General features: G+C 50.5%; 4 protein-coding genes across 4 annotated transcripts in view; 1 reads left to right on the plus strand and 3 right to left on the minus strand.

Moving 5' to 3' along the window:
• The window catches only part of LOC115382184 (NACHT, LRR and PYD domains-containing protein 12-like), an 815,989-nt gene that overhangs the window by 239,316 nt on the left and 559,107 nt on the right, over positions 1 to 17,566 (plus strand). The window lies entirely within an intron of this gene.
• The window catches only part of LOC115382179 (NACHT, LRR and PYD domains-containing protein 3-like), a 1,352,480-nt gene that overhangs the window by 167,123 nt on the left and 1,167,791 nt on the right, over positions 1 to 17,566 (minus strand). The gene's annotated exons all lie outside the window — the stretch shown is intronic.
• The window catches only part of LOC115382194 (NLR family CARD domain-containing protein 3-like), a gene marked incomplete at its 3' end in the record, with an annotated part of 1,416,821 nt that overhangs the window by 26,344 nt on the left and 1,372,911 nt on the right, over positions 1 to 17,566 (minus strand).
• The window catches only part of LOC115381317 (protein NLRC3-like), a 533,865-nt gene that overhangs the window by 11,958 nt on the left and 504,341 nt on the right, over positions 1 to 17,566 (minus strand). Inside the window, exons 5-9 of the mRNA XM_030082596.1 lie at positions 7,980 to 8,149; positions 7,709 to 7,906; positions 2,240 to 2,398; positions 1,544 to 1,654; positions 721 to 805 (exon numbers count right to left, since the gene is read on the minus strand). Of these exons, the coding sequence (XP_029938456.1) occupies positions 721 to 805; positions 1,544 to 1,654; positions 2,240 to 2,398; positions 7,709 to 7,906; positions 7,980 to 8,149 (723 nt within the window). The remainder of the gene's footprint in view (positions 1 to 720; positions 806 to 1,543; positions 1,655 to 2,239; positions 2,399 to 7,708; positions 7,907 to 7,979; positions 8,150 to 17,566) is intronic.

The following is a 17,566-nucleotide window of genomic DNA, read 5'->3' on the forward strand; positions in this document are numbered from 1 at the left end:
CAGTTGCAGGTGGAAGCACTCAAGTAATCAGCAGCTTCCCTGCACCAGTCCACACCTCACTCACCAGAAGCATACGCCCACCTACAGAAAAGGAAAGGAAGGAGGGGAGAAACAAAAGCAAGGCCTGCCACTAGCTGGATCCCGAGGTAGGGGGTGTGACAGTACCCCCCCCTCTACGTGCACCTCCAGGTGCACGCCTGAAGCGCTCCGGACATCGCCTCCTCAGATCCCGGATCAGGGCAGGGTCCAGAATCCGGGAACGGGGGACCCAGCAACGTTCTTCAGGACCATACCCCTCCCAATCCACCAAAAACTGAAGTCCCCGACCCCGTCTGCGGACGTCCAACAGGCGCCTCACAGTGTAAGCCGGTTCGTTATCCACCATCCTGGGCGGTGGAGGGGGACGGAGCGGGGGGGCCAAAGCACTCTCTTTGACAGGCTTGATCTGTGAGACATGGAAGGTTGGATGGATCTTCATGGACGCAGGGAGTTTAAGCCGCACCGAACTGGGGTTGATGACCCTCTCCACCTCAAAAGGCCCAACAAATCTCGGTGCCAGCTTTCTAGACTCCACCTTCAGTGGAAGGTCCTTTGCACGGAGCCAAACCTTCTGCCCCCGAGAATACATGGGTGCAGGAATGCGATGGCGGTTCGCTTGCTGCTCCATCCGCCGGTTAGACCGGATGAGGGATGCCCTGGCCCTCCTCCATGTTCTCTCACATCTCTTGATAAACACTTGCACGGACGGGACTGCTATCTCCTCTTCCTGAGACGGGAACAGAGGCGGCTGGTAGCCAAGAGAGCACTGGAAGGGGGATAAGCCAGACGATGAGTTTGTCAAGGAGTTGTGAGCATACTCAACTAACGGCAGCTGAGAACTCCAGGCTGTGGGGTTGTCCGCCGAGACACATCTCAATAGGGTCTCCAATGACTGGTTGGCCCGCTCCGTTTGCCCATTAGATTGTGGATGGAAGCCGGAAGTGAGACTGACGGTGGCCCCCAGCGCCCTGCAGAACAGCCTTCAAACTTCGGATGTAAACTGAGGGCCGCGATCCGAAACTATGTCCACCGGTATCCCATGGATCCTGAAAACTTGGGAGAGCAATATCTCAGCAGTCTCTTTTGCAGATGGCAGTTTAGGTAGAGCAATGAAATGAGCTGCCTTGGAAAAACGATCAACCACTGTCAATATGGCTGTGTTACCGTTAGATGGAGGCAGTCCAGTGATGAAGTCCACAGCAATGTGGGACCAGGGACGATGTGGAACAGGTAAGGGTTGCAGCAGCCCAGAACTGGGCTGGGTAGATGTCTTATGACGGGCACACACAGAGCAGGCCGAGACAAACTCCTTAGTGTCCCTCTCCATGGAGTTCCACCAGAACTTCTGCCTCAGGACCCCAAGCGTTCGGGCAGCTCCAGGGTGACACGAAAGGCGAGATGAGTGGGCCCATTGGAGAACCTGAGAGCGAACAGACTTGGGAACATACAGAATGTTAGAAGGAACGCCACCTGGAACGGTCAACTGATCCGGAGCTCGCCGTACAACATCCTCAATTTCCCATGTCAGGGTGGCCACCAGACAGGTCTTGGGCAGGATGGTCTCAACGTCCTCAGAGGCCTCCTCCTTGGCATACAGGCGGGACAGGGCGTCGGGCTTTATGTTTCGGGATCCAGGGCGATATGCGAGTGTGAAACGGAACCTGCCAAAAAACAGAGTCCAGCGAGCCTGTCTCGAATTCAACCTCTTGGCGGAGCGGACATACTCCAGATTTTTGTGGTCTGTCCAAACAACAAATGGTTGCTCCGCCCCCTCCAACCAATGACGCCACTCCTCAAGGGCCATCTTCACTGCCAACAACTCACGGTTCCCCACGTCATAGTTCCGTTCAGCTGGTGAGAGACGACGGGAAAAGAACGCACAAGGATGCAGTTTATTATCAATAGGGGTGCGTTGAGACAACACTGCACCTACCCCAATGTCCGATGCATCCACCTCCACAATGAACTGGAGCTTGGGGTCAGGTTGAATCAAGATGGGTGCCGAAGTAAACCGGTTCTTCAAGGACTGGAAGGCTTGGGCTGCTTCAGGTGTCCAGGAAAAAGCTTTTGAGGTGGAAGTCAGGGCAGTAAGAGGCGCGGCAACCTTGCTATAATCCCGAATGAACCTCCGATAGAAGTTTGCAAACCCCAAAAATCTTTGCAACTGCTTCCGATCCTGCGGCTCCGGCCAATCCCTCACTGCGGACAACTTCTGGGGGTCCATCTTGATCTCCCCGCAGGAAATAATGTAGCCAAGGAAGGATGTAGAGGAAGTGTTGAACTCACATTTCTCTGCCTTGACAAACAATCGATTCTTGAGGAGCCTCTCCAGGACCTGGCGGACGTGCAAGGTGTGCTCCTGAGGGGTACGGGAATAAATGAGGATGTCGTCAATATAAACGAAAACAAACCGGTTGATCATGTCTCGAAGGACATCAGTGATGAGGTTTTGGAAGATGGCCGGGGCATTAGTTAGCCCAAAAGGCATCACAAGATATTCAAAGTGGCCCAGTGGCGTGTTGAAAGCCGTCTTCCACTCATCGCCCTGCCGAATTCGGATTCGGTGGTAAGCATTTCTGAGGTCCAACTTGGTGAAGATAGTGGCACCATGCAAGGAGGTGAAAGCTGAGTTGATCAGAGGCAGAGGGTAGGTGTTCATGACCGTGATATCATTCAGACCCCGAAAGTCTATGCAGGTGCGGAGGCTCCCATCCTTCTTGTCCACAAAGAAGAACCCGGCGCCGATGGGAGAGGATGACGGCCTGATTATTCCAGCAGCTAGGGAGTCACGGATGTAATCCTCCATGGCAGATTGTTCTGGTCTTGTTAAGTTGTACAGGCGGCTCTTGGGAAGGGTTGCCCCAGGGAGGAGGTTTATGGCACAGTCGTAGGGACGGTGAGGTGGGAGAGACAGGGCCTTGTCCTTACTGAAGACAGGTGCCAGGTCATGGTATTCTGGAGGAACCCTGGACAGGTCGGGTGGAACAGGAGGCGGATGGGGAGCCGAGGTTGGAGGGGTCAAGGCAGATCGAAGACATCGGGCATGGCAACGCGGACTCCATGAAGTGACTTCGTCCCTGTCCCAGTCAATCTGGGGGTTGTGCTGCTTTAACCAGGGATATCCAAGAACAACAGGGGGGTTAGAATGTTCCAGAATGTGAAACCTGAGTCTTTCATGATGATTGCCTGCCAAGACCAGATTTACAGGGACAGAACGGGCTTGCACTTGGGCCAGGGGCAGTCCGTTCAAGGCTCGGGCTTCAACAGGGGAATCCAGGAATTCAGTGGGGATCTGGAGCTTCTCGGCTAATTTACTATCCAAAAAATTCTCTTCAGCCCCAGAATCAATTAACACACTGACAACAACTGATTGAGTTTGCCAACAGAGGGAGGCGGTCAGCAGGAGACGTAAAGGGGAGGCAGTCACGGTTCGGCTCACCCGAATACCTCCGGTTAACGGGGAGCCGATGCTTTTACTGACCGTGTGGGGCAGGTTGCGATGTAATGGCCTGGCTCCCCACAGCAGAGACACACGCCATCCCTTCTGCGTTGTTCTCTCTCCCGAGGTGAAAGCTGTGCACGACCAATCTGCATCGCCTCGGGTTCAGATCCAGGAGGTTGGGCAGGAGTGGAGTTCACTGGAACTGCCCTAGAGAGGCGGGGCACAAATGGACTGGAACGTTGACTCCGTTCCCGCCGTCGTTCACGGAGACAATTATCCAGCTGAATGGTCATTGTGATGAGGGCATCCAGACTGGCAGCTTCATCCCGTGTCGCCAGTTCATCCTTTAATCCCTCATTCAGACCATTATAGAAGGCATTCTGGAGTGAAACATCATTAAATCCACTTGTTGTAGCGAGGGTGCGGAACTCCACGGCATATTCCGCCGCACTCCTGACTCCTTGCTTCAAGGTCGCGAGACGGTTCCCAGCCTCTCTGCGGCGGACAGGATGATCAAACACCCTCTTCATTTCCTCAACAAAGGCCGTATAAGAAGCACATACCCCATCTTGCTTCTCCCAAGCAGCAGCTCCCCAATCCCTCGCTGGGCCCTTCAGTAAACCCACTAAGTATGCTATCTTAGCCCTATCAGAAGCATAAGACAAGGGTTGCAGTTCAAAAATCAAAGATACTTGTGTAAGAAATGCCTGACATGAACCTAATTCTCCAGCATAACGCTCTGGTGCAGGTACAGAGGGCTCTCGGAGGAGCTGGGGTGGACTAATAACGGAAGCTGCAGGAGGAGGTGCAGGGGTAGAAGTCGACGGGGCAGCAGCAGAAGCGGAAATAAGTGTGGATAACTCAGAAACTTTCTGTGTAAGGTGAGCAACCTGGCCAACAAGAGTATTGTTACTATCAGCTAAAGAGCGCAACAACTCATCATGACGCACTAGCACTGCATCATGACCAACAATGGCCTGTTCAACAGTTGGTGAACCGGCGACCTGATCTCCGGCAGTCCCATTGCCCGCTGAGTTCATCATGGTTGGACCGTACTGTCACGTTCAAACTCACAGACTCAAGCGCGGACAGAGACTCAGCAGATCAATAGTTCTTCGAACAATTATTTTATTTACAGAGGAATCAATACCGAACCCAAACTAACCCCGCTACTCTTGAAAATCACGGCGGCGCTTCACAAGAACAGAACAGGACACCAAGCCTTCTGACAAGCCATGAACAGAACAAGGACTGAGCCGTAACCTAATCAGTCATAACCAAACCGGGACTAAGGAACCAAGGAGCTAACAACTAAACCCAAAGACCCACCCCGGCAATCCAGCGAGGGAAAGAGCTACTGCGGATGAAGCGTAAAGGAAGAGGGTTCGTGGATGCTCAGCCAGAGGGGAGATTGTGTGGAAGTCCTGGCACAGCAGCCCAGAGGGGTGAGGTCCGGAGAACCTTTCCAGCGGAGTCGGAGCGAAGCAGAGGAGGCTCAGAGACGTCATCCAAGTCGGGGCAGAGATGTGGTTCCTGCAGGTTGCAGAAGACAAGCTGATTTAAGTGGAGTGAAGCGGAGCACAGCAGAGTGAATCAGAATGCAGCAGAGCAACCCAGTAAGAACTGACTGTGGTGGTATTACGGTCCAACGCTGCACTGTGGTCTGAGGGAGCTTTATAGGGTGATGAATTGTTTGGTGAAGACCAGGCCCAGTTGCAGGTGGAAGCACTTAAGTAATCAGCAGCTTCCCTGCACCAGTCCACACCTCACTCACCAGAAGCATACGCCCACCTACAGAAAAGGAAAGGAAGGAGGGGAGAAACAAAAGCAAGGCCTGCCACTAGCTGGATCCCGAGGTAGGGGGTGTGACAGTCCCCAAGTTCAGGTTCCCTCTTTCTGGCCTTGTCCTGCTCTGATATGGTCTGGAGTCCTCTCCAGACCTCTCTTATGTTGTTGTTCTGCAGCTGATCCTCCATCTTCCTCCTGTAGGTGGTCTTAAAGTCTCTGATCTTCCATTTAAGGTCCCTCTGTACCCTCCTCAGGTCTTCTCTGTCACCGGACTTGAAGACCCTCCTTTTCTGTAGCAACAACGCTCTCAACTCAGCAGTCACCCATGGCTTATTGTTTGAGAAACACCATACCCTCCTAGTAGGCACGATGGTTTCTACACAAAAGTTTATATATCCAGTGATGCAGCCTGTTAAACTGTCGATGTCCTGTCCATGTGGCCCACAGAGCACCTCCCGGTCTGAGGTGTCAAAACAGTCCTGGAGTGCCACACTGGCCTCCTCAGACCACTGCCTCACACACCTCTTGCTTGGGGGATGTTTCTTCACCAGAGGTGTGTAAGCAGAGAGCAGATGGACCAGGTTGTGGTCTGATCGACCAAGCGGGGGGAGGGGGGAGCAACTGTAGGCCTCTGATGTATTTGCATAGAGTAGGTCCAGAGTTTTGTTGTCCCTGGTGGGACAGTCCACGAACTGGTGGAAGGTGGGGAGGATGGCAGACAGGGAAGCATGGTTAAAATCCCCAGTGATGAGGAAGAAGGCTTGGGGGTGTGCAGTCTGTAACTGTGAAACCACACTGTGGAGGAGCTCGCAGGCTGAGTCGGCGTTGGCTGAGGGAGCAATATACACCGTGACTGCAATCACATGTGAAAACTCCCTCGGTAGTTGGTAAGGCCGAATACTAACAGCTAGGAGCTCAATGTCTCTGGTGCACCGTTGCTCCTTGACATAGATGTTACCAGGATTACACCACTTGTTGTTCACAAACATTGCAACTCCCCCACCTTTCTTCTTACCACTCTCCCTTGTGTCCTTGTCTGCTCTGATCAGATGAAACCTGTCCAGCTGCACCATTGAGTCTGATCTAAATTCGTTCAGCCAGGTCTCTGTGAGGTGAAGTAGACTGCACTCTCTGTACTTCTGTTGTAGCCGCGTTAGCGCCGTTAGCTTGTCCATCTTGTTGAGGAGAGACCTCACGTTTCCAGTGATGACAGATGGAAGGCATGGTTTGTACCGTCGTCTTCTTTCGCGGCGTCTGACCCCGGCTCTGCATCCCCTCCTTCTCCTCCGTAGTTCGGCGGGGATCTCCGGTCGCGCATCGGGGTGTAGCCTAGCATGGCTAAGCGCTAACAGCTGCTCCCGAGTGTAAACAACAGCTGAGCCACGGCAAAAAGTGTTCGCTGATGCAGTGTTTAAGAGTCCGGAGAACAGTAGACAAAACAGCAGTAATCTCACCAGCTTAACACCAAAAGATGTACGTGTGCCAGAGCGATGACTGTATAAAAGAAAGCAGGAGATGAAAGCTAAATATGTGAAAAAAATGCTGTAAACAAAGAGAAGGGTCGAAGCTGCTGTAACTGGCTGCCGCTCCACCAGCGCCATCTTCTGAACAAACGTAAAATCTTGCTGCACACGTTGAAGGATCTCAGATTCCTCAGGAAGCAGAGTCTGCTCATCCCCTTCTTGTACACAGCGTCGATGTTGGATTTCCAGTCCAGTCTGTTGTTGATTAGGATGATGATGAGATGGATCCGGGCACGCTTGATGCCGAAATCGCTCAGACACTGAAGATGAAAGCCAGATGGATTTGTGGGAGATGGTTGAACTGAAAAAGTGATTGTGTAGATTTATGTTTGACGTGTTACAACTGAACAATGTTGAGTTACTGTGAATGACTGTTTTAAAGTCTGACTTTCATCTGAAGGATTCAAAGATTCAAGGAACTTTTTTGTCATACCAGTTCACATTTACATGTTTGTGGCAGAAAAAGGGGTACTCAGTCAGTCAGATTCAGGACAGAAGCTGTTTCTGAGTCTGGTGGTTCTGCTCAGACTTCCTGAGGGAAGGGGCTGAAACAGGTTGTGTGCTGGATGACTGCAGTCTTTCAGAATGTGTAGAGCCCTGCCCCTGCATCGTGATGAGTCGAGGTCCGCGATGGTGGGCAGGCTGCTCCCTAGAGTTCTTTGTGCAGCCTTCACCACCCTCTGCAGAGTCTTCTTCTCAGTAGCAGTGCAGCTGCCATGCCACAGTGATCCGGTGCTGAAGACGCTCTCCACCGCACAGCGGTAGAAGCTTTTTAGGACCGGGCTCCCCAGACCAGACTTCCGCAGCTTCCTGAGGAAGTAGAGGCGCTGGTGGACTTCCTGACCAGACAGGAGGTGTTTGTCCTCCAGGTGAGGTACCTGGATATGTGCACACCCAGATATCTGTAGCTGGAGACCGTCTCCTCGGCTGCTCCGCCGATGTGCAGAAGAGAGAGGGGGCACTTGTCCCTCCTGAGGTCCAACACCATCTCCTTGGTCACATTGATGCAGAGGTTGTTGTCTCCACACCACTGCACCAGGTGCTCCACCTCCTCTCTGTAGTTGGACTCATCGTTGTCGGAGATGCATCCCACTACTGCTGTGTCGTCCTCAAACTTCACAATGTGACACCAGAGTGTGTCGCCGGGCAGTCTTGTGTCAGCAGAGTGAACAGGAGGGGCTCAGCACAGCCTGGGGGGAGCTGGTGCTGAGGCTGATGGAGGAGGAGATGGTGTTACGGATCCTGATGGTCTGAGGTCTGTTGGTCAGGAAGTCCAGGACCCAGTTCCCCAGTGTGGATCTCAGCCCAAAGAAGGAGAGCTTCTGCACCAGAGTCTGTGGGATGATGGTGTTGAAGGCTGAGGAGAAGTCCAGGAAGAGCAAGCGGAGATAGGAGTTTTTGCTCTCCAAGTGGGTGGGGGCTGTGTGGACCACTGATGAGATGGCGTCAGTGGAGCGGTTTTTCCTGTAGGCGTATTGACGGTCATCGCAACAAGTTACCGAAGTTACAAGTTACAATGAAATTACTTGGGTTTTAAAGGCGCCCAGGCAGCCAATTACGACACTCCTTCTTGGAAGAGAAACAGAGTTAAAGAAACTCAGACAGAAATTGGGGGAGGGGGGGAAGGGTGGTGGTTAAAAAAATGATACGTCAATTCAGATCACGGTTCCAAAAGGGAGTCGAGATTAGAAGTGAGAGACCAAAAAAAAGTCAACCTGCACACAAACATAGCAAAACACGTGAGACAAGTTGCTATCAGACTGATGGATCAGCGGTCGCAGCTATAACATCAGCGAAACACGTCATCACCGCTAGTCATCAGCAGAGAGGTGTGGTGGAGACATTGAGAGTGGGGGAGGGAGTGTGTGTGGCATGTATGTGGCATTTCAGTTCATCAGTCCGTGTACGTGTGTGTGTGGTTTGGCCCGCCTCGCCTTTGCGCTCCAGCTCAGATGGTAGCTGCCGGGACGGCCTTGAATGAAGCAGTCCAAAGTGAACTTGGGTTGCAGCTGAGAGTGAGAGAGGGAAAATAGACAAAGCAATCAGTCTTGTCTTGAATCTTCAGGGAGATTGTTTAGTCTTCCAGGGGTGCCAAACACAATCAGAAGGTATCTTGTTTTGGTGTGGAAGGAGCCGTTTGACCTTCCTTTGCTCGGTTCTCCACATTTCAGACAGAAGCTGGTTTAACCCTCTCGGCGATGGTGACATCCAACTTGCATCTCAGTCGTCCATAACCCAAATTGTCCACCTTTCAAAGAGTTCGCACAAATGGTCCGTCTCAGCTTTTGCCCGTTGATTTGAAAAGACCGTTCTCCCTTGGACGTCTTTTGTGGTGGAGGTCTTCTTAATCCTCCAGAGGATCAGGTCGCAGCACCGGCCAATCAGCAGCAGGCCGATCATCATAAATCCGAAAATGTAATCATCCACAATGACCTCGGCGGACAGTGGTGCCAGGCATGTGACACCCCTCCACTTCTCCCGGGCATCCATCACATACCCAGCATGCTGACTCCCGTCTGGACAGGCAGGATCCCCCGCTCCTGTGCTCTTTGTTGAAAAACTCGTATCAATTGCGTAGAGAGACCAGCTGATCAATTCCATGGTTTATATTTGGTTTGTTCGAAAAACCAAGTCAAGTGATTCCACAACGAAAACAAATGAGACAGAGAGCAGCAAGCAGAGACAATAGGGAGGGAGAAGCAAAGTAGGGAGCGACAGAAAAAGCGTACGCCTCCTCCGAGAGCCAGCAAAGATTTTGTTACCTCTACAATGTATTCTGTGAGTTCTAAGTTTTGAAGTTACCTGAAGGGTGGTCAAGACCAGGAAGTGAGTGTGTGCATGTCAGAGAAGCAGACAGACACCACCCTCTCAACAGTTTTTTCTCCAGGCCAGACTGTTGTTTTTCTGTATTGTTGCCATGGTTACCATCACAGAAATCTCAGTTCCAAAAATTAATAAATCAGCATTAAGACATGCAACTTGTCTTTCTTTCAACCGGACCACAATTATTATCCAGTGGGCCTTTTAATCTGCTGTGCCTCATTTATGAAAATAAACAGATTTATTGGTGTTTACTGATGTTCTGCCTTATAATCCGGTGTGCCTTATGGTCCCAAAATATGGTATTCCAGAGAAGTTTGAACATGACTCAAAACTAGCTTTGTTTTTTGTTTTTTTTTTTTTGTCTCTGAAAAAAAAAAAAAAATAGGGAAAGACGGTCCTCAAGAGTTTCATTTGTCAGCAACATCTAAGAGCTGTCAGGAAGAACTCAAGTCCAACCTGAAGAGGAGGTTCGAGTCTGTGTTTGAGGGGGTCGCTGAGGCAGGAAAGAAGTCCCTCCTGAACCAGATCTACACAGAGCTCCACATCACAGAGGGAGGGACTGCAGAGGTCAATCAGGAACATGAGGTCAGACAGACTGAAGCAGCATCCAGGACAGCAGACAGAGCGGAAACAAGCATCAGACCAGGAGACATCTTCAAACCCTCCCCTGGAAGATCTCAACCAATCAGAACAGTGCTGACAAAGGGAGTGGCTGGCATTGGGAAAACAGTCCTGACTCAGAAGTTCACTCTGGACTGGGCTGAAGACAAAGACAACCAGGACGTCCACTTCATATTTCCATTCACTTTCAGAGAGCTGAATGTAGTGAAGGAGGAGAAGTTCAGCTTGGTGGGACTTGTTCATCACTTCTTCAGTGAAACAGAAGAAGCAGGAATCTGTAGCTTTAAGAAATTCCAGGTGATCTTCATCTTTGATGGTCTGGATGAGTGTCGACTCCCTCTGGACTTCCACACCGAGTTCCTGACCAACATTAGAAAGTCCGCCTCAGTGGATGTTCTACTGACAAGCCTCATCAGGGGGAAACTGCTTCCCTCTGCTTGCCTCTGGATCACCACACGACCTGCAGCAGCCAATCAGATCCCTGCTGACTGTGTGGACATGGTGACAGAGGTCCGAGGGTTCACCGACCCCCAGAAGGAGGAGTACTTCAGGAGAAGGTTCAGAGAGGAGGAGCAGGCCAGCAGGATCATCTCCCACATCAAGACCTCCCGAAGCCTCCACATCATGTGCCACATCCCGGTCTTCTGCTGGATCACTGCTGAAGTTCTGGAGGAGGAGCTGAAGAGCAGAGAGGGAGGAGAGCTGCCCAAGACCCTGACTGAGGTGTACACTCGCCACCTGGTGGCCCAGGCCAAAAGAAACAAGGACAAATATGATGAAGAACCTGCCTTACATGACACCTGGAGTCCAGAGAGCAAGAAGATGACAGAGTCTCTGGGAAAACTGGCTTTTGATCATCTGGATGGAAGAAACCTGATCTTCTATGAACGTGACCTGAAAAAGTCTGGCATTGACCTCGAGGTAGCCCTAAAGTACTCAGGAATGTTCACAAAGATCTTTAAAAAGGAGAAAGGCCTCCAGACATCTGTGTTCTGCTTCATCCATCTGAGCCTTCAGGAGTTTCTGGCTGCTCTTCATGTCCATCAGACCTTCATCAACTCTGGAATCAACCTGATGAAAAAGGTACCAGTGTTCAGGTGGCCAAAAGTGTTTAAGAAACCTAAACTCCACCATCTCCATCAGAGAGCAGTGGACGAGGCCTTGAAGAGTCCAAATGGACACCTGGACTTGTTCCTCCGCTTCCTCCTGGGTCTTTCACTGGAGACCAATCAGAGTCCAATTCAAGATCTGCTGACACAGACAGGAAGTAGCTCACAGTCCAATCAGGAAACAGTCCAGTACATCAAGGAGAAGCTGAGTGAGAGTCTGTCTGCAGAGAGAAGCATCAATCTGCTCCACTGTCTGAATGAACTGAATGATGGTTCTCTGGTGGAGCAGATCCAACAGTCCCTGATATCAGGAAGTCTCTCCACAGATAGACTGTCTCCTGCTCAGTGGTCAGCTCTCGTCTTCATCTTACTGTCATCAGAAGATGATCTGAAGGAGTTTGACCTGAAGAAATACTCTGCTTCAGAGGAGGCTCTTCTGAACCTGCTGCCAGTGGTCAAAGCCTCCAACAAAGCTCTGTACGTACTTTATGAACAAATATAGAAAACATGATGAGTTCAGTATTATTGTATACCAAATTATGCCATCCCTCCAACAAAAATATGCCAAAAAGCAAGGTTTTCATTTGTTAATAAAAAGAAAACAAAAAAAAAAAAAAGAAAAAGAAAAAAAGTTCCATTGCAGACATGTTCACAGATGTGAAGTACAGCACTGCTTTTAAGTCTCTGAAGTGTCATGTTTGAATTTTGTACTCATCTTTATAACTCTGATTGGATGGCACAACATTAGTTCAATAAGGAAGTACATCGTGTTCTCCCCCCTGCAGACCATTGAAGGGGAGTAGAGTTTCAACTCGGTAAGAAAAAAAAGGTTCAATGAATATCAACAGTCTTTATGTGTCACTGCAGTCCAAGTATAGCACACTAACAAAATGGCATTTGATGCTTCAGAGCATTGAGCTGCTGCACAATGAGCCCACCGCCACGCCTGTTTTGAGGAATTTTCTCTGAATTTTGTTCAAAAGAGTCAAGTCACAGCACATCACAGTTCAGACATGTTCAGATGTCCATTTTGTGGTGCTGCTCCAAATGGGGCGGGACGAGTTTTCAGGCAGAGTTTTCTCATCAGAATAATTTGTTTAAAATTAAACCCTGGACGAGGCCTGGTGACGATATTGTCCTTTAGGCCCTGCCAGAGGCAGGCACAACGAACGCCAGGGGTAGTTATTTTGTGGATGGGTGCACAAAAACCCTCCCTCAGCCTTTCACAGCTGCGGTGGTGGTGATGGTGTGTGTGTGTGTGTGTGTGTGTGTGTGTGGGGGGGGGGGGGGGGGGGGGGGGGGGGGGCAGAGACGTCGCAGCAGGGGTTCTCTGAGTGTCTATATGATCTATAGTGCCTAAATTTAAAAATGTCACATGATGCAGGGCGTGTTTGTCAGCAGGCGGTGATTGTGGTCCAAACAGCAGCTGAGTCCATGAGTGTCTTCTGTGTAGGAACAGGTCAGATCAGGCAGCTCACCGTCACTGACAGAGTTCTACACTGGACCTTCAGAGTCTTTCATCTTGTTTTGTGTCTATCTGTGAACAGGGTGTTTGCAAAAGGAACTTCTTTTTCTCCATAAATACAAACAATTTCTGAAACCATGAAAATTATTCTCTTCACTTCAAGAAATGTTAAATTTTCATGTTTTTTTTTTTTTTTTTTTTTTTTTGCATAATGGCAAAACACAATGTATGAATACAAACTGAAATTATCTGCAAGCACTTATATTTCGAAGTGCAAAAATATTTATGACTTGATATTAAACTCGTATAATTCTGTCCATGACGTCCAGTCAACTGGTTTTCATTGTTGCTTCTTCTTCAGGTTGAGCGACTGTGGTCTGTCAGAGAGAAGCTGTGGAGCTCTGTCCTCAATTCTCAGCTCTCAGTCCTCCAGTCTGACACATCTGGACCTGAGTAACAACGAGCTGCAGGATTCAGGAGTGAAGCGTCTGTCTCTTGGACTGGAGAGTCCTCACTGTAAACTGGAAGCTCTCAGGTCAGGATCCAGCTGCTGCTTGATCATGTGGAGGATCTTCCTTCTTCCTTCTTGACTTGATGCAGCCATGTTTGTGTCTCCAGTCTGTCAGGGTGTCTGGTCTCAGAGGAAGGCTGTGCTTCTCTGGTCTCAGCTGTGAGATCCAAGTCCTCCCATCTGAGAGAGCTGGACCTGAGCTACAACCATCCAGGAGCCTCAGGAGTGAAGGAGCTGTCAGCGGCAGTGGAGGATCCACACTGCTCACTGGAGACTCTCAGGTTCTAAATTGATTGTTAAATATTTCCCACTACTCTCTGTTCTCCTCCTCACATCTGCAGAACATCTCAATGGAACATTGTAATGTCTCAACATCACTATTATCCAGAAAGTAAAAGCACAACCTCATGGCAAAGATAATGTATTCATAGAACCACAGTTACTTTCATAAATTTCATTCTAGTTCTTTCCTCCTGACCACCAGAAGGTGGTGCTGAAAGCACTGAATGGATCCCAACTCATTCAGGAGGAATCCCGGAGACCAACCTCAGAGGCCTCTGTAGAGTCCAGGACCACACCCAGTGGATGGGGAGTGGTGGCGTTCATGCTGTAAAACCTAGAAAAAGGTGCCGGCATTGCCCAGGAGGCAGCGGAACAAATGTCGTCAAAAGGTGGAGTGGCAGCACACACCACATGGTAGAGAGTTTTTCACCACCTGACAAGAATGGTAAAAGGTATCCATCATCCAGTGGAATATGAGCTGCTTGGAGAGAGCAGAGCCTCCATCAGGACCTCCATAACAGACCAAAGCTGTTCAGATTAATAAATGCCCATGGTAGCATCAATACAGCATCCCAGGGTTCTTACTGAGCACGACAGTTCCTCCCTGTCTCGAGGAACACCCTATGGGGAGCCATAACATGTGAGCCTGACAGGCTGAATAGACTGTAGACCTGACAGCACCTGTGGGAAAAGAGGAAGGTTCGGCCCTAGAGTGGCAATCCTAATATCCAGGTGTTTCTCCAGGCATGATAGGCTGTTAAAGTGAGTATGTCACTGACCAAGGTAACGGCCACCAAGAATGTGGTCTTGCATGGCTCGCTCTGTAGCTAAGGGCTCTCGGGGGAGGCTGACACACATCATCCAGCACTGAGTTCAGGACCTCTGCTGGGGACAGTGGATCTCTTGGGGGCGAAGCCTCAGAGCCCCCTTGAGAAAGGTCTTGGTTCCCACTGTGGCATTGCAACTCTATCAAGCTGGGCTGACATTGCTGCCACAGTCACCCTCAGGGTAGATGGAGGTTGACTCCCCCAGAGGAGCCTGCAAGTATCCAAGATCGCAGGGACCAGGCAAAGCAGTCAGTCCTACCTGCAGATGCTGCACCACTCAACAGCTTTCTACCGACTGTCAGACTGCAGCTGGGTGGACGATGCTCTGACAGTCAGGATGATCCACCTGACCGACCCTGTACAGCTGTTCAGCAGTCAGTCAGGTCTTCCAGTAGCTAAACATAAAAGCAGAGCCAGTGAGGTGCTCTGCAGGAGAGTCTGCAGCACAAGAAACCATGACTGAGCTGGTGATAAAAGGGGGCCTCCGGCAACAGCATGTGATCCTCCTGACAAACTCTTTGGGGTGTGTTCCTCTGAAGCGACTCTAAATTATGCACACCATCCCCATGTGGAGGCACCACTCTGTTGGTGGAGGATTCTGACAGGAGAGAGTCCGCTAGTGAGTTCAGGCCCCGGCAGATAGGCACCCACAGATTGGCCAGACAGGACACCACTCCCCTGTGACACCACTAGGAGGCCTACAACAACCAGACGGGCCTTGTGCAGCCCTGGTGGTTGATGTGGGAGATGACTGAGGTGTGGTCTGGCTGTACAAACATGTGCCTCCCTCTCATACCCCTTTCCCACTGGCCAAAAAACCAGTTTAAACCCGCCAAGTCGTGGCAGTGGGAAAAGGTTTGAACCGGGATTTCGACCCGGGTCGTTCACCCTGCAATCGACCCGGTAAATTCCCGGGTCAGCTTTCTACCGGCTTTTAGTGGGAGGGGCTTACATGATGACGTCGACACAGCGCGGCTAAGTTAGCGCGCTAGTTGTTGTTTCTGGACACAGTGTGAGATTTCCTTCGTCCAGACGACCCAGAAATGGCAAGATAGCGAGACCAGGGAGCTTCCCCTGATCCGTGGGGAAGAGGAGATTCGTCTACAGGTAACAGGGACTATTTCCGCTGCATTGTTTACTTTCATTTTGCTCCGTCGCGCTGATGATGTCATCAACGTGGGACACCATCAGTGTGGGAAAACGCAGTGATGCGGCTCACCAGCAGGAGGTGAGACGCGGGTCAGCAGGCGGTGGGAAAGGCGTCTAAAAAGGCGATAGTTAGTGGGTCGCAGACACGGAACGACCCGCTAGTTGCAGTGGGAAAGGGGTATTAGATATGGCCAAGAAGCGTCTCAGATCCAGGTGTGCTACTCTCAGCTCTAGTGTGTCGATTTGATCTGTACCGCTCCACACAGACCACTTCCTCCTAACAGCCCTGTGTTGGCAGACAGCACACCACCTGGAGAGATTGGCATCCATGGTGACAGTCACATGGCAGGCTGGGGCCACACCCAATGGGAGTCCCTTGAGGGGAAGACCCATCCTTCAATAGGCCAGGACCAGGAGCCGCTGCTGCAGCACCCTGAGCATCAAGCAACAGTGCCACTTGGGATGTGAGTAGAGTCCGTCCAACCACCTCCTTCAGGAGAGCAATAGCAGCAGGCTCAGGGATGTCAGTCTCCCCCCTCCAGCCCCTAGGGGACCCAGAGGGGTACTGACAGGATCTACAGCTCAGGGCTGCCTGCTAACAGCAAGCGTCAGTAAAGCTTGGTGAAGCTATCTCCAGGAGAGGGAATGGCCACTCAGTGCAGGGGCCACATTCACCGTCCACGGTCCGAGGTGACATCAACAACATCAATCAGTGGTTCAGAAGACGGGGTCGGTGCTATAAGCTGAGGGAAGAGGGCGTACGCTGCCGACACAGCAGAGGCATGACAGCAGGGCCAACAAGGTCTCGCTGAAACTACGTTCAGGAGAGGGAATGGCGTCACAGCAGTTCCTGCTTCATCTCTCACTACAGGTGCCATGTGCCAGAAGTGTACGACCACCTCCTTCACCGGTCACAGGCTGAGCTGGAACAAACTGTCACTCAAAGACAGGATCAGTGGATCAGTGCCAACCATGTAGCCATGACACAGGGTGCTGGGATGTTTTAAAAATGCCTGTTTTACCATCCAAATACAATATAAGTGGAAAGGATGCCAAACTTTTGTCCCACATTTAGATACTCTCATGAGGAGAACAGGAACACCAGATCCTGTAGAATCACTATTCGCTTAAATTTTAAAAGTGAGGGCTGTGTTTATTTTCCTTTCTTTCCATAATACAATAGCTTACTTTACATTATTCCACATATTAACCAGCTGCTGAGTGGAATAACTTATTTGACACCTTATATTGACCAAAACTCATTAAATACATGAATTGTTTTGGTCCTACTGACTGTTTTGCAACAAACTAATATAATTTGGAAACTGTTTGGTTTCTGATCACTTTTATGGTAAAAACATGTCATTCCTCATGTGCTGCTGGAGTGAGGTGCTCCTTCACCAGCCGCCTGCCGCTCGACTCCAATTGTCAGCAGTAAAAACAGAGCCTGTTTATCATGTCTCTGTCCAATACACCATCAGAGCATCCTCTTCCACGCTACCGCTGGGCTTTGTTGTTGTTACTTCTGAGTTGTTTCTCCGTCGCCGTTTCTGATCACGTTCAATCAGACGAGGTTTTTTTGTTCTTGGAGGACGAGATTCTGGATGGACAGTAAGAGAGTGGGTGTGTGTGTGTGTGGTGCGGTCATAGAATGGGTGTGTCAGATGTTAAAGTGTGTGTGTGGCCTGCTTTAGCAGGGCCGATGCGCTGCTCTGACCAACACGCTCTCAAGGCTTCCAGCAGATGGAGCCTCATGATGCCCAACAGCCTCGTCCTGTCATCTTCAAGCTGGACGCCAACTGAACACCAGAAGAAGAAAGGACCCCAACCAGGGGTTGGACACCACAACTTACTGCTGTTCCTGGATTACCCAGGGGTCACCCAGGGGTCACAAGTGACATCTGTTGGTTTCCATATTGGAACTGTGCATGAACCAAGGGAACATTCATTGCTTTCAGCAGCGCCATCTGGTGGTCAGGAGGGAGGA

The sequence above is a fragment of the Salarias fasciatus genome, chromosome 23 (genome assembly GCF_902148845.1).
Source record: "Salarias fasciatus chromosome 23, fSalaFa1.1, whole genome shotgun sequence".
Taxonomy (NCBI): domain Eukaryota; kingdom Metazoa; phylum Chordata; class Actinopteri; order Blenniiformes; family Blenniidae; genus Salarias; species Salarias fasciatus.